Source organism: Thamnophis elegans, chromosome 2, assembly GCF_009769535.1.
Source record: "Thamnophis elegans isolate rThaEle1 chromosome 2, rThaEle1.pri, whole genome shotgun sequence".
Taxonomy (NCBI): Eukaryota; Metazoa; Chordata; class Lepidosauria; order Squamata; family Colubridae; genus Thamnophis; species Thamnophis elegans.
Window position 1 is genome coordinate 104,720,664 of NC_045542.1, and position 26,129 is coordinate 104,746,792.

Genomic DNA, 26,129 nt, shown 5'->3' on the forward strand with positions numbered 1-26,129 from the left:
CCATTGAGTTACTTGAACAAGAGATAAAGATGCTGAAGAAGCAGTGTGCATGTAAAAAAATGCGATGCAACAAGCTTCAGATTTGTGTAGCCAGTTTAAAGCAAAAGGGCTGCCATTTAGCAGACGAAAAAGAAAGATTAAACAGTGAACTAAAGAAGATGCACCTAAAGCTTGAGCTAGAGAATTTTCAAAACAACGACATCCTCAGTGAAGTGCGTCAGATAACAGGAAAGCTAGTACACTGGCACAAGGAACCTGGGTATGAGCAATTCACTTTGTCAAGAGATCTAGAGCATTATCTGGAAACAGAAGAAAATTTCACAAAAGCTTTTTTGAGATTGTTTCCAAATGTTGTGACAAGTATTATCAATGATATGGAGAATGACCAAACAATGTTGGGGGAAAAGAGCCAAAGAGATATTACAGAACAGCTATCTTCAGAATCTACAATTCAACAACTGCAACCAGAAGACATGACCTTAGTTTGTGTTGAGAATCCTGATAATCACAAAACAACCCTGGGAGTTTTGAAGGACCGAATTCTCTATCAAGAACAACTGCCCAGCAAGAATAAGCCAGAATTTAAACAGAAAGATTTGCTACGAAAATCAGATCAACTGAAAGCAGATTATTTGAAGACTGAAGGCCTACCTGTTCAGGATTTCTGTCAAAAAGGGCTCAAGACACAGACAGAAATTGGCCAAACAAAGCACCCTAAAAACATGGAAAGTTATAGGGAAGAACTGGGACACATGGAGTTAACATACATGTGGAACAAAACAAATACAGTCGTGACCACTGCAAGAATTAAAGGAATTTCATCCGCCTTGCAATGGGCAGAAAAAGTTTTAAAAGTCACTAAGGAGAATAAGGTAGGTTAAGCCTTTGGGTATCAGTAAACAGCCCTTTCTTTTCCTTTTTTGGTATTGATCCTATTTGGTCATTTACTCTACTTAACATAAGGAGCAGATCCAAAGTCAATCTGTTCTAACTTTTCATTTCTATAATGGCCATTCAGATGCCTATGAAAAGCCCACAGCAGGACAAAAGTCCAATAGTGTTTTGCCCTGCCACTCTAGCAGCTGCTATTAATAAGCTTTATTTTATATGCTTTACCATTATTGTTAGTGGCCATCAACTACCTTATTGTGCATGAATTTATGTAATTATTTTAAAGTTGTACAAACTAGTGGCTATTGCTGCATATTTTGACACAAATGCCAGTTTATTAAAAAGAGTTTATCTTATATTACCTATGTTGAAAAAAGCAAGTCCTACTTTCAACCTACTTTCTTAAAATCACAGCTAATTTTATATACCTTCTCTCACCTGCCTATTCTTCTAAGCCAAAACCTTCTCTGCAATCACCTTAGTATCCCGTAATGTTCCTTCGATCAATTTCTACCTAGCAACCTTTCTGGCTTAATATTCTTTTAAAAAAAATATAATTGGCTCTAATATTATTCACAATATACTCCTCAAAATAATTCTGAATCTGTTATTGTCTACTTATTTTTTAAGCAATTTTTAAACACATTCTTCAGGGCATTATTCCTTCCTTTCTCTACTAACTTTCTTAACATTTTTTGTTAGTTTTGTTAGGTGGTCTCTTAAATTTTGCTGTAGTTCTCTTGACATATGCTGTGCACACTAACTGAATTTTCATTATTCTTTGCGGCAACCTCCAACTGTTATAAAAAAGATCTAAACCTCCTGATGTTTCATTTCAATTTCCTTCTGCATTTTTAAATGTTTCTTTTTCTTAAGTCAATTGAGACTATGTTGAAAGTCTTTGGCAATTTTCCATTTACAAATAAATTGTTTTAAGGTCAGAAATTTGAAATGTACAGGGAACATCTTGCCGTAATTCCCATGAGTCTTTTTTTATTAGATTCCCAAGCTGTCTTTGCAAACCATAAATGTTACTGTTTGTGTAATATTTTTTGAGGGTATCAGAATATAATTTTGTACTTTGCAGTAAAACTGATAGACAAATGTGAAGCCGTAACCTTGCCTGTAAAAAAATTTAATACTTTGTTGTTTTCCAGATGAAGGAAGCGAAAAGTGAGTTAGGTTTTCGTGTGCCTAGATGCCAGGCACAGTTATGCAGTCTCCAAAGTGAGGTAGATAAAGCCAGCCAATTTCTCACGGGCTTGCTTCAAGGCATTGCCCGCCTTTTTCGTTTGCCAATAATAAATGGAGAACTAGACTTGGAAGACATGAAACTTGAGTATCTTGAACATATACAAGAGGAAGCTATTGACCAGCTATTGAGCCAGCTCAGCCACTTTGAGGTGATGAGTCTCTTGCTGATGTTGAAGACAAATAATTTGCAATGGACTGGAACTAAGCTGGAGGGACTGATGACTGTCCTGAAAGAGTCTCAGTCTAAGTCAGAAGAATGGCAATCCTGCTTCGAGGAGTCAAGATTTTCCATTAAGCAATGTCCACGGATTTTGATAGATCCAAGTGATCTCACTACCTTACGGTAATGAATGGTGGCGGAATGGCAGTGGAACTTTATTGAATTACAAGTGCCTAATAGTTACTAGAAATGAAGAAAGGTTTTCTTGGTTTGGATTGTTTGAGAAAATTCAATAATATTTGACTAAATCTGAAACAAACACCATCCTTGAGAACAATTTCATCCCTTTTACAGGAGAGAATTTAATGGGAAGAGAGGGAATACTGAGGCAGAATGGGAGAAGAGTTTCAATAGAATAAAATATCTAGGATAGTCACATCAATAAACCAACTCTTTGTATTTCAGAAAAATACTGGAATTGTCTTAGATTTTAATTAGAAGACTGTTGAGGGAATCTGAATTCTTTCACAATCTTAAAACAGGAATAAATGGACTTAAGGTTTGGTGCCAGCTCTATTTAGCACATATGGTTATAATAACATATAATCATCTCTCTATTCTTTATATTAAATATTCTTTGAATTAAAATCCTAAATCTTTTAATTTTGAGCCCCCCCTTTCTCTCTCAGGTTGTGGGAGATGCTGGACAAACACTATCAAGAGAAACATCTTTTTCGTTCATATGAGACTTTGGCAAACAGGGGTTCAAGATTGCATCAGGAACTCAAAATGCTTCAAGTACAGCTAGCCACTCCATTTTCTCAGTTTCTTAAACTGGAGTCCCAGAACAAGGCACTGAACTGTTTGATGTATGGTGACTTCAATCAGTTAATGCTTCATTCTCAGGTATGTAAAGGTCTTTGTCCTTTATATATTAAGTTCTGTTCTTTTACTACATTATTACTATTCTGACTCAGCTCCCAAACATGATAAACCCTCTGTAGTTAAATAAATGTTCCCTTTATTAGAGTGCCAGCAGCCCCGCAAAAAGTCTCTCTCTCTCACAGCAGGCTAACAAGTCTGTCCGGCAGGGGGATGAGTAGTTGTCTGCCACACCTATTCATCTCTGCCCTCTGCCTTTTATCCCCAGAGCTAGGGTGGGGCTTTGCTAGCAGCAATGCTCTTCCATCCCAAGGATCGGCCCATAGATTTCCATTGCTCTCCCCTCCTTTGCCTTCTGTGCATCCATGTGTCAGGCACTAGACCCAGCTGTTCCTCCTCTTACTCATCAGCCACCTCCAGATCTGGGGGCTGTTGACTCTCCATCTGAGGGCTGATGGATGGCCCAGGCTCCACCTCTGTCCCTATCTCTGATAGTTCCATCCCCTCTTCCCCCTCGGAGCTCTCAGATTTCCTTGATGCTGGACCTAACTCCCACACTGCCTCCGGCTGGAAGGTCCAGTGGCTGACAGGCCACAACAATTGCTCTATATTTACAGACATCCTAGAATACCCAAGAAAACAATCAATCTATCCTACCATAATTAAGTTTTCTCCCTTTGAGATGCTAAATGAATTTTGGATAGCAAGCCCCCTTCCATGTGAATTAGACAAATCAAATGCTGCTTTTCGCACACTTGCTTTGACCACTCTTCTTTGCAGGAATTGTCAGAACCTCTGGAGCAACTTAACATCACACAAGCTAAAATCTATCAAATTCTAATGGACACCCAGACCGACATAAAGGCCAAACGCAAAGCTCTGCAGAGCCACTTCCAGAAGATGGAGCGCAACCTCTACATTTACTTCTTCAGTAACCCAGACCTTCTGAGGAAGATGGTAGAAAAAGCTGAAAAGCAGACACAGGTATCTTCGTGAGCATAATGGAGCCATCAGCGGACAAGAAAATAAGAAAATCTTGCTCAAAGGGGCTCTCATAAAAATTCTGCCTCAACTGAAAGGAAAGTATCCGAGAGGAGTATTCTGGCATTGTTAGCAGAGTAAAGTTTCTTCTTCTTACCATCTCTTCTCTGAAGAATATATTAATGTCTATTAAGTTGGAGGCCTTTTTCTGGGAGTTGATTTGACAAAATGTATCCATTACCATAAATCACCTGGGAAATATTGTACAGTATAAGGATTCCATGTATAATGTTCTTTTTTGGATTCTTACAATGCCGCAATATAGAATAGTAGAATATATACATGTGGGGGGGGGGGGCAGGTGGTTTCTTCTGAATTTGTTGTGCAGAAATTGAGATAGAGTATATAAACACTGAATATTTTAAAGAATTGAAATAAAGATACTTGTAAGAATTGGTATTATCTATCTCTCCTTTGATATATTTTCCATTTCAATTTTTTTACTTCAAAAAGCTGTCAATTAATTCAAAGACTAATGTGTTTTTTTAGCTCTCAAGAAGGCCAAATTCAATTCTTTCCCCTCCTTTATATTGTTGTCTTTTTAAATTCAGTCCTCTTAAATAAATCTCTGCATATATTACTTGTGTTGGAAAGATCCTATTGAAATTATAAAAAAAAAATCCTATGCCTTAATTATTTATTAATTTTCATAGTTTAAACAAAGTACTATGCTGACAAAGCTATAACCATGCTGATATTGCATAATATGGTTGTGATTTGGTAATATAAATGCTTCTTCAGACATTTTATTTTCACTGTGAATGAACTATCCTGAAAACGTAAAAGAGACTTGATGGTGAAATAATTGTATAAGCTATTTTGCAAATATTCTCTGAACATTAGAATGTTACAGTCATTTTAAGTCAACCTTTCTCAATCTTGTGCCCTCTGCAAGGATAACACTACAGCACCTACAATTCCCACTGAGCATGGTTAATACTGGGGAAATAGAAAATCTGATAGTGATAATTTTCAAAGTATGGTCTGTGAAAGTTCATACATGGTCCACCATAGCCTCCCAGATTTAGCTAACTTGCTGCTTCAGTTCTGCCTCCCATCATGCACCAACCATCACCTTAATGCCTGCCTATGTGCCCTTACAATGTGCTGCTTCATGAAAATGGAACAGAGGCTGACAGCTGCTTTGATGAATCTTACAAATGATACTACAAATAGCAATATGAATAGAGAAAATCAATACATGAGCCAGTCTTGAATGTAATTATCAACTGTGACTCCATGTGGGTGATACTAAACAAAACTATAATCCCATACAAGCCCAAAAGTAGATTGTGACTAAAAATAATAATATAATGAACCAAAATTTGGCCAAAGATCCAATTGCCCCATAGAAATGTTTACTGAAAAGCATTTGTAATCTAATTCCTACTTGTTATGGCATGGGATACATGATTCAAGCAGTAAATAAATATTTGATCTTAGATTAAAATAGTATTTAGCAGGTATATTTGGTATGGATTTATTGTGCTAAGCCCAGCACAAAAACTATGTTTTCCCCAACAACAATCCTGTGAAGTAGATTGGGCTGAGAGAGGCTGACCAACTCAAAAATCACCCTTTGAACTTCCACGGCACGAGCTGGGTCTCCTCACTTCTAATCCAATGACTATACCAGACTGACTCAAAATTGGTACAAAATCTAGCTTTGCTCAGGTAGGGAGACTGATTTATCTTGGCTGCTATCTCCAATTCTTGGGTCACTACATGCAAAAGCCTAGGAAGGAAACAGCTTGTGGATCAGCACCACATCCAGAGGCGATGGAAACCATATCTTGATCAGGTAATTCCTTCAAAACTTGAAACTGCTGTGGTTTTTGACAGTGAAAAGTCATAACTGGATGGCATATGGCCTAATTTATATGCTTCAGGAAGTGCAAAGAGTGGAAGAGTTTCAAGGTCCTTCTTTATACCTGGGTACCATAATGCCATCGTATTAGAGGTATATGTACCAAATGAAATAGCTGACTGTATCATGCAGGGAGTGAGACACCCCAAAGAGGTTGTACCAAATTTGTGCTAAAATCTATCCTCTTTATTACCTCAGTAACATCATTTTTGTTGAGATTCCTCAAGCTTGCGAGGGCAGCATCCAGAGCAGGGAGGGCTTCTGCTAGGTCTTTCTGTGCATCATCAGCAATAGCCTGAGCAGTTTGAGCTTTCACTTTAGCTTTCATTTCTTCTGCTTGTACCGCATTTCTTGTCTCTTCTGCTACAGCCGTGTCTACCTGCAATAACACCAAAGTGTTTAGGACTGTGTACAATCTCTCTCTCTTTCACCTCACTCAAATTTTCATTGGAGAATATAGCTTAATTGGTTACATATAATGTTATAGTTGTTGTAGATACTTTTTCATTGGGTATTTTGTAAAATGTTTGGAATCTGTATCATACTATGGCTGATGGACACCAAACCGTACCATCTCTAGATGGCTAGACATGATGAGAATGTAAGAACTAGAAAAGCTAAAGATTTTCAAATCCTGATATGCTGTAGCAATATTTTATTGAGGTGCGACAAATGTAGAAGAACTTAAATTCCTTGTAAATTTGCCTTTAGGGTTCAGTTGATCTTTAAGATCTATTGGCAATAATTTTATTTTATTTAGATACAGAGAGATCATGTAACAGAAACACAGGCAATATTAAAGGCATGATTCTATGCACTTTTTTTGAGAATACATTTCTATCAATTAAGGTTGTAAATCTAATTCAACGATCTAACCGCTTTAGCCTTATTTTCCTTATTTTCTGGAAGATTTGAAATAGTTTAAATACATTTACAACTATAATGAAGGTGAAGCCATTTAATAAAAAGTTGTTTTCCCTGATAGTGAACAGAACTGATGAAGATGTAATTGTGACCAAAATTTTAAGATTAATGGGTTTACAAATTGTGCAACATACAATTATTATTAAGGGAATGAAACTTACTTATTTAGCAAATGGTGATGGTACATTAGCCAGGAGACTACAGTGTTAATACAGAGTACTTATTTAACAGATTAACAGAGTTGGAAGGGATCTTGTGGGTCATCTAGTCCAACCCCCTGCCCAAGTAGGAAAGCCTACACCAATTTTGACAAATGACACTCCAGTCTTTTCTTGAAAGCTTCCAGTGATGAAGCTCCCACAACCTCTGAATTTGGCTGCCTAATATTGCTAGTCCCTTTGGTTCACACTTGTGTAGCATCCAGAAATGCACTATAGGAGGCGGAATAGCACTAGACTCATTAGTTATCCAGTGCTTTTTCTCTCCATCGATTTGCCTTGTGTTTGGGCACAACATTCATGCAGGTCCAGCACTGATTGGGTTCATACGTCCACACAAAGCAGTATTATTTTTCTCACCAAAGTGGTATCAATTTATTTAGTTGCCTGTATCAAGTTGGAGTGGCTCAAAGACCACAGAGTGTTGGATAATCTTCCCTAACCTCTGCCTCTCAGAGTTGAAAAAAAAACCTTCAACCCTTGTAATTGTCAAGTAACAGGCCTTCACAGTATTAGAGGAACTGAATTCCAAGTTACTTGGAAGGCATCAAATTGAATAAAAGATATTGTTGGAAGATGGAAGGACAATTGAAAATGCAAAATAAATGACCACAGAGACCGATATGTCCTTTCTGGAAGGGCATGAAAGGCTTCTGAATGAGGCTATTTGTGCTATGGAGTAAAATGAATTACAGCATTTCTAAAGGAATAAATGTAAATTCCAAATTCTTGACTGCGTGAAATATTTTAGGAACATGGCTTAAAGAATACATTTTTGTCTTGAGAAGCAACTTACATATTGAACTAACTGTTTGGGTACTAAAGTAAAAGGAACTCAAGATATTTTGTCACCTCCATAAGGAAATATAAATGGCACTCCTCCCTTGTATAATAAAAGCAACAATAAACAAGATTTTGTGGTTCTTTAATGGCATTCAACCTATACTTTCCTATTTTAAGCGCAGGCCAGGGCCTAGCAAAAAGCAACATGGATATGCAATATAAATGCTGCTTTCTTCAACATAGGAACAATGAGATTTAGCATTTGCACATAATATTATGTTTATCTTGCATCCATTGCTTCTGAAGGTAGATTGCAGAGCATACAATACCTGTATTTGTTCCATGGTCACGAGTGTGTCTTTGGCAGCCTCTGCCAGCAGGGGGCGAGCTAATTCTAGCTCTTCCTGCATTTTTGCTACATCATCTGCTGTTCGCAAAAGCTGGAGGGAAAGAAAACTATATATAAAATCCATCAAGGTGAATCTCAAAGGAAGAGAAGAATGTAGTGATCATACTTGAAAGAATTTAAGTGGGATAGAAATTATTTTCTCTTGTCTCCTGAGTGTGTCAGTACACTACATGAACCAAACAGCCTAGTAGATGGCATATGGGTAACTTGTAGAATCTCTAATCAAGGCAGTCTCCTGATTAGAGATTCTCATTTGCACAGAATAAGAGTATGCTTGTCATCAAGATCTTTCAGGTATAAAATTCTTGATCACAATCCAGTCAGAATAAGTATTAGTGAAATTTTGAGCATACACTTAACTATGCCATGAACTAAATGGTAAATACAGATGTTTAACTTTGGTTGACTCTTGTCAGTTGTAGTTATTTTTTAGTTTAAAGTTGGCTGTTTCCATTGTCAATGTTTGGCTTTTCCATGGTTTTATTATGCGGTATCATGTTTCTTATAATCTCTAATCTATATTCATGAAATGTCTAATATTTCCTTAAAAATAAAACCGAATTCACCAGCATCAATAGTAGCATTTTCACATTAATTAAATGTAAGGACTCAGTGATATCACTTGGATAGTTTAGTCTGATCCACTGGAACTGTCAGTGATTTTATTGGGAACTAGGTTCAGTAATTTAGGCTAGGTCCAATTTTGGGAAAATACCCCCTCCCCCTTTTTTCCAAAAATCAGAAAAATGCTAGGCCAGCTTTATTCAGGAAAAGATAGCAACAAAATGTTTATCTTTCATATGTGTATATATGCACACACATGAAGAGAAAACAATTGTCTGCTTATATTCAACATAAATATGTTAGCAGTTATGGGGAATATGGTGAGGAGATGATAATTTTGGTGTGGTAAAACATTGGATGCAATTTTAAAGCAATATCAAAAGTTGCTTCAAGACCTTTCAATACAGGAGTCATTGCAACAATCCATTATGTGAATTTCCTCCAAAAAGAGGAAGAAAATCAATGCAAATATCTCTAATGAATCCCACCTTATCCAGTCCACTCTTCATCCTGTTCTTGGCAACGTTCAGCTCCTGTTTCTTTGTTCCTATCAAACTGATGAAGATACCAAGCAGCTCCAAATAGCTTTTGGGAGTGACATAATTATGTCTTGCCAATTCTGCCAGATATGCCTTGCACTTAACTGCAACACTCTGATGAATCTCTACACACATTTGAATCTACAATATAGAAAACAATTTTAAGAAGCTTCAATGACTTTTTAACAAAGTAGGTATTCAAACCAAATGAGTTGATTTATGAAATACATAATTTAGGCAAATATCAAACAACATGAAAAATGGTACACATTCTAACTATTTAAAAAAAGCTCTAAATTCTAATGACTATCTTTGATTACCAATCAGCTGCTAAACTTTACAACATCTTTCACAGAACACCAAATTTGTTTCAAGAGAGGTATTTACCATGCCTTCTAAAACTTCAGGAGTAATCTCTGAGATATCTTTGAAAAAGGCAGCAGCAACAGATTCCAAGGCTTCTGAAGGCCATTCGTTGAACCAGTCAATAGTACAGCAGTTTACCAGAGATGGGAACTGTCTGAGGCGTGCTCGGAATACCTCCCCAATAGGACTAAATTGTCCGGAAACAGAAAAGAGTAAGAAAAGTTCTTGTTAGAACAGTTTGTGTTAGTTTTGTTCTATCGAAATACATTATAGGCAGGAAAGGCTGTCCTGGAGACAGAGCGAAGGATAGTGGGTTCCATTATAACTGAAGGTGGAAGCTCTATGCCTCATAAGCTTTAATCATTCTAGTATCTATAGATTTGAAAGATTTGGTCTTCAAGAGCTTGGTTCAAGGACAAAAAAAAATATCCCATGTTCTCAACACTTCATTTTACTAAGTTTAGTAAATTAGGAAATTTAAATTTACAGTAATCCAAAGCAAAACTACGGAAAGATGCAAAATAATGTCTAAAACCTGGAGTGGGTGGGTGGGTGTGAGAGGGAGAAGTGGCTCACTCGCTCAAGGAAATACTTAAGGCAAAGCCAAGCCAAGTCCTGCGGTAGCAGTAAAAATAATAATGGAATTGTTGTTTCAAAACCCCATCTTGGTACAAAACAAGAAGGGCTTAGATAGATATACTCTTCTCCCCCCCAAACTCTAACAAGCTCTAAGTGCCATGATATTCTCTCTATAGTGGGAAAAAAGGTTAACATATCTCACAAATTCTTCCAAAACAGGAAAAATGGCAGCCATGGCCTATACAGAACCTTTCAAAATGCAGGTTTCAATTCAGATCTTCACTTTGCAACAGTGGTAGGGGAAGCTTATAGACTAGAGACTTAGGACCACATGTGTAATTAAATGGGCAGGAGTAGGATGGAAGTACCACTGGCTCAAGCATTTTTTGTGTAGCATGCTGGGGCAAATGTGAATGAATAAAAAGAACTCTCTGTCTTCCTTTTTAGATACTTTTAGAGTAAAATCCCCTAATCTGAAGCTATGTAGGCCTTTTGGATGACATTTCCCATTATCCCTGCAGGGATGAAGTGTTACTAGTCACAAATTGTTTTTTTGTATCAGCTTGGAAGGTTGCTGTGGAGTAATTATATAGATTTCTATGATATGAGTCACCATTAAAGGAGAGGAAAGTTGCTGAAAGTGAAGAGTTTCTTTTTTCCTGTAAGCCATATGTACCAGGTTAGCTCATACCTCATACATAGTACTGTATGGATATTACTGCGCACTCTTCCTGTATATGCAGCCATTAGGTTGGCCTTGGTGGGTTGAAGTCCCTGGTCCTGAACAAATGGTTTCATAGCAGTCATAATCTGGTCTTGCTCATCTAGGGCATACAAGTTGGGTATGTCTCCTGAATTCAACAAGTTGTTGATATCCTCTAGGAAGGATTCACTTTTGATCTAAAAAACATACATAATAATATTATGTTCATTGTTTCAATGTTCTCCATGACCTCTCCAATATATCTATTTCATTTTTATATTAGCAGATTTTATTTAATCAACCAACCAATACATTTTCTGTATATCGAAAGATTCAATATCACTCTTTTTCTTGGTTGTGGGCTGGCTGCTGGAGGCTCTGTAAGAGAGACTTCTGGACAGAGAGTCTTCCAGCAGCCAGCCATAGAGCGCACTCCTAGAGCGGCCGCTGCTGGAAGACTAGGCAGCCGAGTTTGGGAGTTTGGAACCGGAGAAGAAGTTATGCTCGGAGTGTGGTGGCGGCTGCTGCAGGGAGACCTGGGCCTGGACATGTTGAGGCTAGGAGGCATGCCTGCTGGGGATGGAACAGGCGCTCGCGCAACCCCCTTCTCCAGCCCGGCAGAGCTCCATGCACTGACCTAGGGGGTATCCCTAATGTGCCATGCCGCGGGAGCTGGGGAACGGGCAGAGCACCATGTAACTTGGCACCTTAGGGATACCCCCTAGGTTAGTGAATGGCACTCTGCCCGGCTGGAGAAGGGTTTTGCCGGGCGGTTGCTCGTGAGCTTGTTCACCTCATGGCTGCTTCGCCCCTGAGGCTGTGCCTAGCTCTTCAGGAGCCAGTTTGCAAGGGAGCAGTCGCCCAGCAACCCCAAAACAATAAGCCCTCCCCTATAATAAGCCCAAGGTCATATTTTGTAAGTAAAAAGAAAATAAGACCCTGTCGTATTTTTGAGGAAACACGGTAGGAATAGAGATAGCTTGGTGGTCCTACTTACAAATTCAGACAATATATAAAGAGGATTTAGAAAAAAATATGGCTTCTATAAAGAACAGCAAGAGCTTGATAAAATAATACAGGGACAGAGGAAAAAATGACAACAAAACATATAATTATTTCCTGAGATAGAAGAAACGGTCAAGGAAACCATGATAATTTGGGCAAAAAACTTTGACTATAATATTGAAATATTGGGAAAAATTGTTTGCGTGTGTATGTAAATTTCAAATTATCAATGTAGGCAGCCTATAAAGAAAATCTATACAAAATTTTTTATCATTGGCATTTACCCCCAGCAAGACTGGCCAAAATGTTCCCAAATAGGTTGGCGGAATGATTAAGATATAAGCACAAACAAGGTACATTTGTTCATATGTGGTGGACATGTTCAGCAGTCAGGAAGTATTGGATCATAATAAGGAAATAATTAGAGCTGAAACCGGAATTATTCCTACTAGGTATAATAAGAAAACTTATGCAAGGATTGGAGGCTCATATTACACCTCTTCTCCATGAACTATATGGGCTACCGGTCTGCTTCTGAGTGAAGTTCAAGTTTTGGTTATGATTTTTAAAACCCTTAATGGTGTAAGTCCAGGCTGCCTGGTGAACTACCTTGTCCCACTAAGACTATCCTATTCTATTTGGGCTGGCAGAGAAGGCCTACTGGGAACTCATTGGTAAAGAACTCCAACTGTTGTGATCCAGAAGAGCCTTCTCTGCTGCAGCACCTGCCCTTTGGAACATCCTGCTCTCTAATGTAAGATCTGCCTCAATTTCCTATCCTCTGGCTTTGGAGGTTGGCCTGGTGGTTTGCTAGGGGAGTTCTACTCTGGAGATGGCTGCACATTGACAGCAGACTCCCCCTCCCCCCCTCTCTGCTACCCACTTGCCCATCATTTTTAGTAGTTGTATTGATGTATTTTCTTTGTTTTCTTTGTCCTCGTTTTATTTTTTTGTTTCTATTAAATTACTTTTGCTTTGCTTAAACTTCCTTGTCCTTTTTTAAAAATTATTGTTGTGAGTCACCTAGAGTAGCCCCATGTTGAGATAGGCGGCAAATAAGTATCCTCCCCCCTCCTCCTTTTGATCATTATCTAGTTCCTATGGTTAATTCAAGAACGTTTTGGAAATGCTAGTAGGACTAGTCAGATGCAAATATAATATTAAAATACTATATAAGGAATGGATGACCAGCTAAGAGTGGGAGCCTTTTAATAGAAGTATTATAGAGATTCTAAGATGAGGCTGATGATTTCAATTTCATGCATGCTTATTGGGGATTAATTGTCATTGAATTTAAGGAGAATAACACATAACTAGATATAAATAGTACAGGATTGCATTATATGAGAGGTAGATGAGCTGGATAAGCCCATTGTGGGGACTCTTCTGAGCACACTAATGACTATTACTCATGTAAGAAGCATGCTAACTAATACAGTACATGAGGAAATTCCAATCCTTGAACTCTGCCAATAGATTTGCTTACCTGGGTATCTGTAAACAGAAATGTAATAGAGAGGCTTTGCAAGCCAGCCTTCAGCATAATCTTTTTGATGTCTTCTCTCCACTCAGCTGTCCCATAGTTTTTTGAAAGCTCTATCTGGAAGCATTCATAATCAGCTCTAAAAAGGAAGGAATCTGAATCAGGACATGAGCTACTCCTGTAAAGATATTACTGAAGAACATCATTGGAAAGATTTCAAACACTGCCACAAAACAAATGTCAATAGTGTTTTGACATTTTCATTACAAAAGTTGTAATTATAAATGAAACAAACCACTTTGAAGATAAAATAGCTTATTTCTTTAGGAACAAATATAATGAAGTGAACAAGTCAAAATCTGCTAGATAAAAGTGTGATTTTTTTCTTTGTGGACTTATTTCTATCGTAAATATGGTTATGACTTATAGTTTAATTTATGGAATTATTTTGCAATGACCCTCACTGATCATGAAGTTGTTATTGCTGCCTTGCGAAAGTGATCCTCACCCCAATATTTTAGTAACATATCCAGATGGTTTTGTTGCACTTCCTACCACTGGAAACAATGATCTATGTCTTTGGTGATGGAATATACATTTTATTTAGTTCCTAATTCCTGGTTGCTATCTGTGGCATGCTAACTTGCAAATCCTGGCTTTGAATAATTTGCATTCTAAGTAACTTGTCACAGCTTACTAGTGCAGAAATGAGTAACATGCATTTATATCTTACATATGAGATGCCAGCTTAGTCAGTGATTGTCTTCCACTACCACCAACACCTAAGAGAAGAGCATTGCCCAATGCCTGGCGTAGAATACGTGTGATTCGGCATATGTGTGCCAAAGCGTCCATGAATAGCACTAGCTTCATCTTAGTAGTATTGATCTGATTGTATTCATCCATATACTCTTCTATCACATGTATAAGCTGGGAACAAAGCCAAAAAACAAAAAAAAAAGATCAATAAGACCAGTTAGTTAGGAAAGACACATTTTTGGAGGCCATCTTAGGAGAAGTGCATCCCTTCTGTCTATTATCATCAGATGCCACTGATGATAATAAATGAAATACTGTTATTTGAAAGAATAAAATTAGAATCTGAGTTCCAAAACTGATATCTTTTAGGCAACAAAGGGAAACATTGACTTTGATATCTGAGACTAAACATGGTACACAAAGAATTAGAACTAGCACACTTAGTTTTGCTGCAACAATCGTATCAATAAATTGGGTAAGATTGCAGAGTAAAATTCATTGTTTTACCATGATTGACTTGATTAAGTCATCTAACTCCTCATAGCCTCAACTATCTGAGCAACAGATGTGACAAATATTTGCTTACCAAAGAAGTCAGAATAATTAATGACTATAATTCATTTGGTGATCAAGAAAAAAAGCATACTGTTATCATTATTATTTCGGGCTACATGGCAGTGAATGCAAAGGACATCATTCCTTATTAAAATCTTTACATTTTTACCCTCTGCTTAATTAACATTTTCTCAGTAAGCACACTCTCCTTCCACTTGGGAGTTCTGTGGGAAGGGTAATTACTTGCAAAGGTCAGCTGTAAAGATTTTAATGGCATTCACTGCAGTACTAGGAACATAAAACTTGTTCTCTTTCCTAGTTTATTGCATTTTTCAAGCGTAAGTACTATGCTCAAGTCATCTGCATAGCAGATTCCCAACTGTTCTTTATTACTTGCCTAAACACCAAAAGAAGCAGGGGGCTTGGGGGAAAAGTGCATAATCTAGGTCTGTTCCATCCAGTTTCATCTATCATTCTCAGCATGCTTCTGGAGTTCAGTCTATCCTTGCACAACCTTATTCTTCTTACAGAAAATAATACATACTTTTAATATATGCTTCCCGTGTTAGCCCACATGTGCAACATATCTAGAATATTTTTCCACACTTTATGTTGTCCTTAACCATATGTAAATTATACATTGTGGGCAGGGTGAATTAAAGACATAGCAAACAGAAGAGGCAGAGATGTATCATTTGCAACCTACTTTCTCTTTGCTATCAATCAGTTCATAAAGCTTCACATCAGACCCAGGCGTCATGAAATCTGCATAAAGAAGGGGCTCAAAAGGAACAACTTCATAAAAGCTGGTTTTCCATTCCAACATCATGTCCTTCATCAAGTCATCAAACCAATATCGATCGTCATCATTAACTAAACGATCACGGAACACGCGACAGCTTTCGTGATACCACAACCTCAGCAGGGTCAATTTATCCTGGCAAAGAATCATAAAGAATGTCTTTAGTAATGTTCCATGTTTGATTTCCACAGGACCCAAACCATTTCTAAATTGCATATATGGGGTAGGCAGCTGTATAAATTTAGTAAAATAATACATAAATAAATGTAAATAAATAACTAATCTTTTCTTTACATATTGATTTAAACCAGGGGTGGGTTTCAAAAATTGTTCGAACCTACTCTGTGGGCGTGGCCTCCTTTGTGGGAGTGGCTTGCTGCCCATGTGACCGGATGGGAGTGGCTTGCCACCCATGTGACCGGATGGGAGTGGCCTCCCACCCATGTGACCTGGTGGGAGTGGCCAAGATGATGTTATTACTAGATATTACTAATTACTAAATATTATTAATATTACTAGATCATTATTAATGCATAGATAACTGTGGGACATTACACACCCACCCACATCCAGAAACTATGACAGTGCTAGGAAAACACCAAAAAAATAACCCCCCCCCCCAAAAAAAAGACTGCCAATGAAACCAGTTTTTTTTCCCTAAGCCTAAGAACAGGAAAGACAAAGTCACTGGAATAAAAACCATCAAGGCAATGTGGAAAATTATAAAGGACAGGCACTCACAGAACCATCAACCACCTCAGAATTACCTAAACAAGAAAGGTGACCAGATTTTCAGATTGGTAAAGAGGGACACCATTGACCGGGGGGGGGGGGGGAGCTAGGCCGCGGCAGTTACTGCCAGCCCGCAACCTCGCTAGGGACGTCTGGTCACCTTAATTATATACATTCTCTCTCTCTCTATCCATCCATCCGTCTGTCTGTCTATCTGCCTGCCTATCTAGTTATGGTATCCCTCTCCCTCTTTCCCCCTCTCTTTCTCCATCCATCTATCTGCTTGCCTACCTATCTCTCTCTCTTTCTCTCTATCCATCCGTCTATCTGCCTGCCTATCTGTCTATCTAGTTATGGTCTCTCTCTCTCTCTCTCTCCCTCTCCCTCCCTCATCTCATTATCATCTATCTCAGTGTTTCTCCACCTTTTTATAAAAATATTTTATTTATTTATTTTTTGTTACATAGACGACACATACCCACAACAATAAAAACAAAACAAAAAGAAAAAAACCCATCATCACATATAGCATGTCGTTTGGTTACAAGTGTTTTAACATTTATCATTCTTATACATTTATTATTTCATTTAATAGGTTATAATATACAGTTTGGGTTGCTTTGTTTACCATCCCTTCCTCCTATTATAACACCACCTCATTTTCCCTTTCTTTTCTCCCTTCCTCCCTTCTCTACTTTCTTCCTTCCTGCTCTCCTTCCTCTTCCTTCTTCCCTTACCTTTCTCCTACTCCTGCTCTTCCTCTTCCCCTTTCTACCCTCTCTCCCCCTCTTTCTCTCCTTTCCATCCTCCTCTCCTCTTTCTTCTTTCCCCCATCTTCCTTTCATCCTCTCCTCCTTTCTCCCTTTCTCCCAACTCCCTTTCTGGGAGTTGAAGTCCACACACTTTCAAGTCTCCAAGGTGGAGAAAGACTGATCTATCTAATTAATATAATTATTTCTCCCTCTCTTTTTCACTCTCTTTCCAGCGCACACACGCAAATGCATAGGGCAGCCCACCTCACACACAGGTAACTCCGGGCAGCTTACGGGAAGAGGACAGCCGACCACTCACCCACGCGGGGGGGGGGGCCAGGATTTCGCCAAGAAAAGTTAACTTTCCTGCGAAAGGGGCCGGCAGCCTCTCAACTCTTCCTGGCCGGGGAGACCTCCCACCACTTCCACTCCTGCGACCCTCCTCCCGCCTCCTCGGAGCTTTAAGCAAGCTAACTGGGAAGGCCGGGGAAGAAGAAGAAGCGGCGGCGCGAGGTCAGGAGTCCTTGGGGTCGCGGCAGAAGCCCTGCCAAAGTGCCCCTTTCCCGGCTCGGCTGCCATTGCTGCTGCTCATGGCAGAAGGGGAGGAGGAGGAGGAGGAGGAGGAGGAGGAAGATAAAGCGGCGGGGTGGTTCCTGCAGCCGCCAAGGTGGGAAAGGTGCGCTTTGACAGAGCTTCCACAGCCCTGCCAAAGCACCCCTTTCCCGGCTCGGCTGCCATTGCTGCTGCTCATGGCAGAAGGGGAGGAGGAGGAGGAGGAAGATAAAGTGGTGGGGTGGTTCCTGCAGCCGCCAAAGCGGGAAAGGTGCGCTTTGACAGAGCTTCCACAGCCCTGCCAAAGCACCCCTTTCCCGGCTTGGCTGCCATTGCTGCTGCTCATGGCAGAAGGGGAGGAGGAGGAGGAGGAAGATAAAGCGGCGGGGTGGTTCCTGCAGCCGCCAAGGCGGGAAAGGTGCGCTTTGACAGGGCTTCCTCTCCAGAGAGGCGTTTTTTAAAAAGAAAAAACCCTGCAGGCACCCAGCGACAGGGGCTAGGAGCTTGGAACCCGGAAGTTAATTACTTCCGGGTTCACTGACAAACCGGATCGCAAGAACCGGTGCGAACCGGGAGAAACCCACCCCTGATTTAAACCCAAAAGTTGTTTTTCCAAAAGGCGACTGGATTTTCTTGTTTTTTTCTTTGGAAAATATTTCATTTCTCATCCAAGAAACTTCTTCAGTTCTGAAGTTCTATAGAAACTTCTTGGATGAGAAGCAAAACATTTTCACAGGAAAAAAACAAGAAAGTCCAGTTGCCTTTTAGAAAAAAGCACCTTTGGGACAACCATGACCTAGATAATTGAGAATCTTCACAGGCATTGGTCTAGACAACCAACAACTCAGACTGAAGATAGTAATTAATAGAATTTTCCCTAAAGAAGGTTGAAATAAACATTCTCTCATTATACAGAATCTGACATTTTTTAATGTACTCCATTTCCCAATTTGTTATACTTATTATTAAATTATTAACACTGAGATGAAGTAAGAAACAAAAACCTGGTATACAGCTTGGTGCAATGTACAAATTATTCCTTCACACTCAGATGGAGTTTGCCATTTCATATTAATTATGGATAGTCTAAATAAAAATGTGATTGGCTAAATCATACAGATGTGATTTATTTGCCAGACCCCCCAAAAAACAATTTCATTTTTAAAATCTCAAATACATTTTAAGTAAAGTCAATATAAATTTCTAAATTAAAAAAACAACAATGTGATTTATGAAATACATAGAAAAGGATAATGATCAGGACATTGATTAATTTGAAAATTAATTATAAGTCCTTTTTGGTAGGCATTCCAGCCAATGTTATGAAAACAGTACTTACCACAATTTTAGCTGGATCTGCCACCAGCATTCCTTGGAAAACCTTGGAGAGATCCCTTAAATTAAATGTGTAATGAGATTTTGCTGGAGTGGGCAACAGTTGGGATGTGATGGTTGAATACACGTATATCGTAGCATCAACGAGAGGTTCATTTAGATTTGCTATTTGAGGGCATCCATCTAAAAGAAAAAAAAAATTGATCAGTCTTGCAGGGAGGACTTCTCAAAAGAGATAAAATGAATATTGGTTGCATAATAAACCTGGCATGGGACAAAGCAAGATAATTATTTCACAAACAGATTATTACCTTTATTCCTGAATCTATATTATACCAAAACTTTATTTGTTGTTCAATGCTCTTTTCAGTCTGTCTTAAAGCTGCTAACATTGTACTTGGTCATACCAAATTGGAATTCTGCTCTTTTCTCCCCAATCCTCTCTAGTTAACTTATTTCTTTCTTGGTTCATTTGATATTCATGTTTATCAACATGATTAATAACTAGTATTTTGGAAAATGTGGTTCCATTTCTGTGGTCCACTTCTGGTCCCCCCCCTTTGTTTAATAGATATGGTGAGTAGTCAAGGGAAAAAGCAGTCAGTGCAACATCCCTAAGAGTAGACCGTGTGATGTCTGCTTGTTTGTTTAAAGTATTTATGGATAGGCATATAAGTAATTCTTGTGCTGATGGCAGAGATTTGATGACATGACTTATGCATATGACTTAATTTATAAAGGACCAAGGTATTTATTTTTGACAGGGAAAATGGAGTGAATAATTGCTTCTTATGCATAAATGGTGAAAAAAACAGAGTCAACAGGGGAATGTGTGCATCTTGGTAGAATGTTTCTTAAATGGGATATGAATGAAGAAATTTTAAGACAGGAAAATACTAACAAAAAGAGAGTGCATATAATATGGTTCAGTGTGAGGGATGAATGTTTGTTGAAGGAAGAGAAAATTTACATTTAAGAGCATGCTTCTGCCCTCTTTGTGTAGGGAAATGAGAGCTGGTTATTAGGAGAAAGAAAAAAGTACATTGAAATGCAGTGGGAATGGGTTGAGTGTGTGCGCTAAAACAAAAGAGAATAAAGAAAGGATGAACTCTGAAGGAGAGTGCACTGAATATAAACATGAGGAACAGACGAAAGAAGTACCTTAAGATGGTTTACTCATATGGAGAATGAGGGAGGGTGCAAATCAAATATACGAAGGAAGATAGAAAGGAAGGTCAAGACAAAGTGGAAGTTACAAAAAGTCACTGTTGGATTGTGTTAATATAAACCTGAAAAAGGGAATTCTAAAAAATCTAAAGAATAAAAATCCATAAAGTATAAAATATGGAAAAACACAGGGATATTATAGAAAGATCACCGGTTCAAGGTTGACTCAGCCTTCCAGCCTTCCGAGATCGGTAAAATGAGGACCCAAATAGTTGGGGGCAATATGTTGACACTGTAAACTGCTTGGAGAGGGCTCTAAATGACTGTGAAGTGGTGTATAAATTTAAGTGCTACTGCTATTGCTATTTATAGGAAGATATGGAGAGGTTTGATATATTATGTTATTATAAACAAAGTTCAGGTACATATGTCTTTCTTATTGTATCACTATAGTGGAATGGGACAACTGGGTGTGGTCACTTCTCCACAGCCAACCTGTCATGGCCTATTGGCCCAGTTGTGGCAGGACAACTCTCTGTGGCCAACTTACCATGGAACAACTCGTTGCAGGACAATTTAACAATTCAATTTAAATATTTAAAGTAATTAAAAATTATTAAAATTTTTGTCATTCACATTTCATTTTGTTCCTCCTTTTGCATCCTGTCTTTAATGATGCTCTTCCACAATTTATTTGATATTAGTGTAACTCTTGTCCTGTGGCAAATTGTCCCATGGCAAGTTGGCTGCAGTGAGGTGGCTGTGGTGAGTTGGCCATGTCGAGGTGTCCTAGACCCCACTACAGCATGAGTTTCACCTACTATTTTTGATAAATGCTTCCTTTTCTTCCTTCTTGAAATCTTGCAATATTTCAAGCGAGAACACCTGAGATCTGGTGACTTTTCATTATTATTATAGTTTAGTACACAGTCAGCCATTTCTTTAGAATGGATTTGGCATTTTATCCACCTACCGACTCCTTCCCAAGGACCTGGAATAGGCAGATGTTGTTTAATGGTATTAAAGGTATAATCACAGGATGTAAGCTGTTCCAAGTGAGGCAGCCTTTTGCAATTGACTGATGATGATTTTGTCAATATCAATAATGTTCAAATTGTGCTCCAGCTGTTTTGAGATTGCACATAAAATATGTAATGCAATGGGAGTGTCTTGGCTTTCTTTTGCCACAGTCATTCTACTTCTATTTACAGGTCTTTCTATTTTGTGATTCTCTCATTTACTTTCTCTTTTCTCTTATTTCCAGGTATTGCAACATCCAGATTTAGTTGTCTTTCTTTTCAATAATTATTAAGTCTGGAGTATTATATGACAAGTGCTTGTCTGTTTGAATACTTAATTCTCAGAGCACTTTAACTTCTTCATATTTTATGATTTTGTCTATTTTGTGGTCCCACCATGTCTTATTTGCAGGGAAGTGTGATATTTCTTGCAGATAATGCAACAGTGATGCTGCTTTGTCATTCTGTTATTTGGAATTAGTCTGGATTATTATTTTTATATTATAATAATATTGCTATTATCGTACACAAACTCCTTGCTTTCCTCTAATGAAACGCAAATCTGAAGGATAACACTCAAATTTTAAAAATAACTGAAACAGTATCACTAATATAATTCATATCTTAAATTACTTACGGACTGGCTCTCTGTAGCATATTTCTCCTAGTTTTCCAGCTAAAGACCAAGAAAAAAAAATAAAAGTTTATTTTTTTTACAAAAAGTTCCATCTTCAAAATAGAAATGAGGGAAAGTCATTTTGCTTCAAGGACAGTCTGTCTTGCTAGGAAACATGTTGACCCTATCTGGAAAGTTGATTTTTTTCTCTCAGTTCTGCTCTTGTTTTGCAACGCATCCCAATATTTTTCAGCTTTTGGGTGCAAACAAGCTTTTGCTTCAATTTCAGCTACAACCTAAATCTGTTAGAGAAGTAAAGCAGACTATGAACCCAATTTTTATTATTTCGAGCAAGCTTTGTAAACCCTGTTGAAAGACATTGTTCAGACTGATACTCTTTCTTTTTATAGCTCCAATTTCTGATTTAATAGAAACAGAAGCAGTGGCACTCAGTTGTAGAAATCTTCCTAGGTAAGAATGTGCACGCTATATATAATGAAAATGTAGAGGAAAACATTCGCTAAATGGGAGCAAAATAATTTTTATTACTCCAAGAGCTATGATGCTCAAAGGATACTAAAAATTTTAAGTGCTATTTTTTAAAAAAAAAGTCAAAAAAAAAATCTTTATGGCTATTGAAAAATTTATGGTAGGGGTTTTTATTTTATTATTTGTATCCTGCCTTTACAAAGGAATTAAGTTGGTGAACATTTGCACCTTCTTGCTTCTACTTTCTCCACAAAAACAACCTTTCAGTGCTCTGAAGCCAATGGAAGCAAAGGTGATTACAGATTGCCTTCAAACACATTTGTGTGAGATTGGGGAGTGGAAATAGAGTACAGGTTGAAGTGTCCTCTCCCTCATAAAGACAAGAACACATTGTTTATCTTGTACTTACACACATATGTCAGCATCTCGGATGAGCAAGAGAAGATTGTAGAGAAGGGAAGTTTTAAGCTGCAATCCCCTCTTCATTACCTAGCAGCCAGCAAACAGGGTCAGCTGATGATTCAGGAAGAAAGTATTTTTCTTCTTCCCAGCTTCCTTACTATGTGCTCGAAAGGCAGAGCAGGTAGTCTTTGTTTACTGACTGCAGTTGGGACAGGGACTTAGGTCCTGAGGTGATGCAATCGCTAAGTGAAAAATGACCACCACCATGCTTACAAATGCATAGAGGACAACACACAGTAATTCACTGTAATGGCAAACACAGAACTGAGAAAGAGAGAAGGTATGGCTGCAGTTTAGGGGGCTAGAGAAGGCATCACAAAGATCTGAGTCTCCCCCCCCCCCCCCCAATGGCCTGAAGAGGAGGCTTTTACATCAGCTTGTAAAAGGATGTTGTTATCAGAGGTGGGTTCCTACTGGTTCAGACTGGTTTGGCCGAGTAGGTAGTAACTCGGTCTGCCACGCTCTTGAACTGGTTCTTTTGGCAGCGCTGTAGGCACCGCCATTTTGTTTTTTGCTTCTGCACATGCATAGAATCATTTTTAGTACTGCACATGTGTGTATCAAGTGTGCGTGCAGCGCGTCCCTGAGCAAACTGGCAGTAGCAGCAGCTGGAACCCATCCCAGCTTGTTATGCTATTCAGGTCTTGCAAATGGCAGAATGTGGGAGAGCTCTTAATGACCACCTATATGTTCTATACATTGTGGACTTAACATGAGCTTAGGAATCCAGGAAACTTAATTTATCTTTTTTTACAGTACATATCTCTACACATCCCTCTTGAGGAGGACTTTCCTCAAGTCCATAAAAACTTGATATTATGTAAAATGTCTAATTTTTCAATGGCCTGATTTTGCCTCTCTCTCAGTTAATATTCCATACAATAAGAATACTGAATAGATAATCTCACAGTTACCTGGCAGTATCTAATAATATTCTGTAAAAAAGATAATAAATAGCATATGACCACTTGTAGATTCTGTTATGATTTCACTATCTGCCCTAGACAGGACTAGCAGTCCAAATATCAATCTCTTGGAACATCAGGATACACCTCTGTAAAGTTACAGATCACCTAATAAGAGAGATAAGAAAGAGAAAGAACTTGCTTCACATAACCCACCCATCCAACTGCCAAGAATATTGGAGAATATTTTCTTCTTGCTGCTGTCTTCCATCTCAGTGAATGAGAGAAAGTTGAAGTGCCGCGTGAGGCGTGGTGTAACTGCATTTCGTCCACCTCCTGGTGGTCCCATGGCACCAATAAAGTTAATATCCACTAATTTCTTAAAGACACCTGAAAACGAGTACAATTATGCCAAGATTAATGAAACATTAACATTAAAACACAGACTCCAGCAGACAGATATATAAGTATACCAGTGCAGATTTAAAACTGATATGCCTGTTGTGAAAAACACACAGTGTTTTGTACAGAAATTAGATACAGAACTTGTATCTTACCAATTTGTTTCCTATCGTACCAGCCTTTATGATCCATCCACTGCCGAATAAGCTCAATGGGTGGCTGGGCACCATAGGTTTCTAAGGCTGGCATGTTCAGATCATCAATGAAAAAAATAAAATACCGGCCAAGCGGGGGCCCAAAAACTCCCTTACGCCTGCATTTAACAAGACAAAAATAAAAATTACTGGGTAGAATACATGAAAATCCTTGTAGGAGATGTATTTATATATATATATATATACATATATCATATTTAATATAAATAGTTTTAAATATTATTTAATAAACTGCCAATAATATGTTTAATATATATTTAATATATTCTTGGCAGTGTACAGAAGGTATAATAAGGCAAAAAATAAAACATTCATTGTATAGTTAAAATTAAACAACAAACAATCTTAAAACCTTCCTAATTAAATGAACAAAACAACAAAAACGAAACTAAAAGGGTAAACGATAAAGAAGGCTCTTCAAGAGAATTCAATTTCCTGGTCCAACAAAGAGGGGATTAGCCTGATCTCTAATGGGAGGCTATACTCTGTGCTGCCATGGCTCTGCAGAATTACTGGTTTATGCTCCCAGTGCCAACAGTAAGAATCTATTGTAAGTGAAAAGTGATTTATTGCTCAGATACTTCACACAACTTAGAAGTATTCTTAGTACAGAATTTCTGCAGTTTTCCCACATTTCTTAATAACACCATGCCCCTCGCTAGGGTAGGTGTAAGTTATATTCACAATTTTACAGAAATGCATGTCGTACAAATGTACTCATAAACAATTAATGTCATATATAATGTTGTTTGAATGCACATCCATAATCATGTGTTTTTATCACTATGTGATTTGATTAAAAACAATTCTGAACAGTAAGAAATAATATTATAAACTCAGTGATAATTATTGATACAACGGGTAGGCATTCCAGGGGCTGTATTTATTCCATATTCTTTTGACCATATTATTAGCTTCAAAGTTTCTTTTTGCCACAGATCATAGGAGAAAGCCATTCCTTAACATTTTGTTTCTTACTTCAAGCTTTTACATTATAGTAGATCTCCACTTGCAATAACAGCACTAAAAAAGGTAATTGATGACCATTTTTCACACGTACAACCATTGCAGCATTCCTATGTGACCAACATTTGAACGCTTGGCAACTGTTACTTGGAACCCTGACACAAAGGCAATGTGGAAGCCAGATTCACTTAACAACTATGTTACTAACTGAACAATAGCAGCAATTCACTTAACAGCTATGGAAAGAGGCAATGAAATAAGATAAAAGTCACTTAACAATTGTCTTGCTTAGCAATGGAAGTGTTGGACTACTTAATTGTGGTTATAAGTTGCAGACTATCTGTAAGCATTTTAGCAGATTTGGAAAGCAAAGTTAACTAATATATGTAAAAACAGATAAATTAAACAGGAAGAAAATTAGAGAATTGTTTTGGGACAGAGTACCTTTTATCCAGCTTGCTGTCAATGAGATCTTGTGTTTGGTTGGCTGAGGTTCGAGCAGAGAACATCAGAAAATGGCTGATATATTCTAATGGCAGGTTCTTCAGTAGCTTGTCTGCTATAGTAAGAGTTTTTCCAGTTCCTGTGGGACCAATACAAAGAACCTATATAAGGGGGAAAAATTGTAATTATGTATTGTGGGTACACTTGCCAAATATACATTTTTTCCCCAAATGATGCTTAATTGAAACATTTTGCCCAGTAAAAGTCAGATAAAAGATTAAATAACATT

The 26,129-nt window shown here is 38.1% G+C and overlaps 1 protein-coding gene across 1 annotated transcript in view; it reads right to left on the reverse strand.

Moving 5' to 3' along the window:
- DNAH1 (dynein axonemal heavy chain 1) overlaps positions 1-26,129 on the reverse strand; it is a 151,797-nt gene that overhangs the window by 31,838 nt on the left and 93,830 nt on the right. The window contains 13 exon segments of the mRNA XM_032210546.1: positions 6,289-6,474; positions 8,350-8,460; positions 9,482-9,673; positions 9,920-10,085; positions 11,169-11,377; positions 13,672-13,807; positions 14,402-14,598; positions 15,689-15,919; positions 19,160-19,338; positions 21,979-22,017; positions 24,030-24,203; positions 24,371-24,528; positions 25,841-26,001. Of these exon segments, the coding sequence (XP_032066437.1) occupies positions 6,289-6,474; positions 8,350-8,460; positions 9,482-9,673; positions 9,920-10,085; positions 11,169-11,377; positions 13,672-13,807; positions 14,402-14,598; positions 15,689-15,919; positions 19,160-19,338; positions 21,979-22,017; positions 24,030-24,203; positions 24,371-24,528; positions 25,841-26,001 (2,139 nt within the window).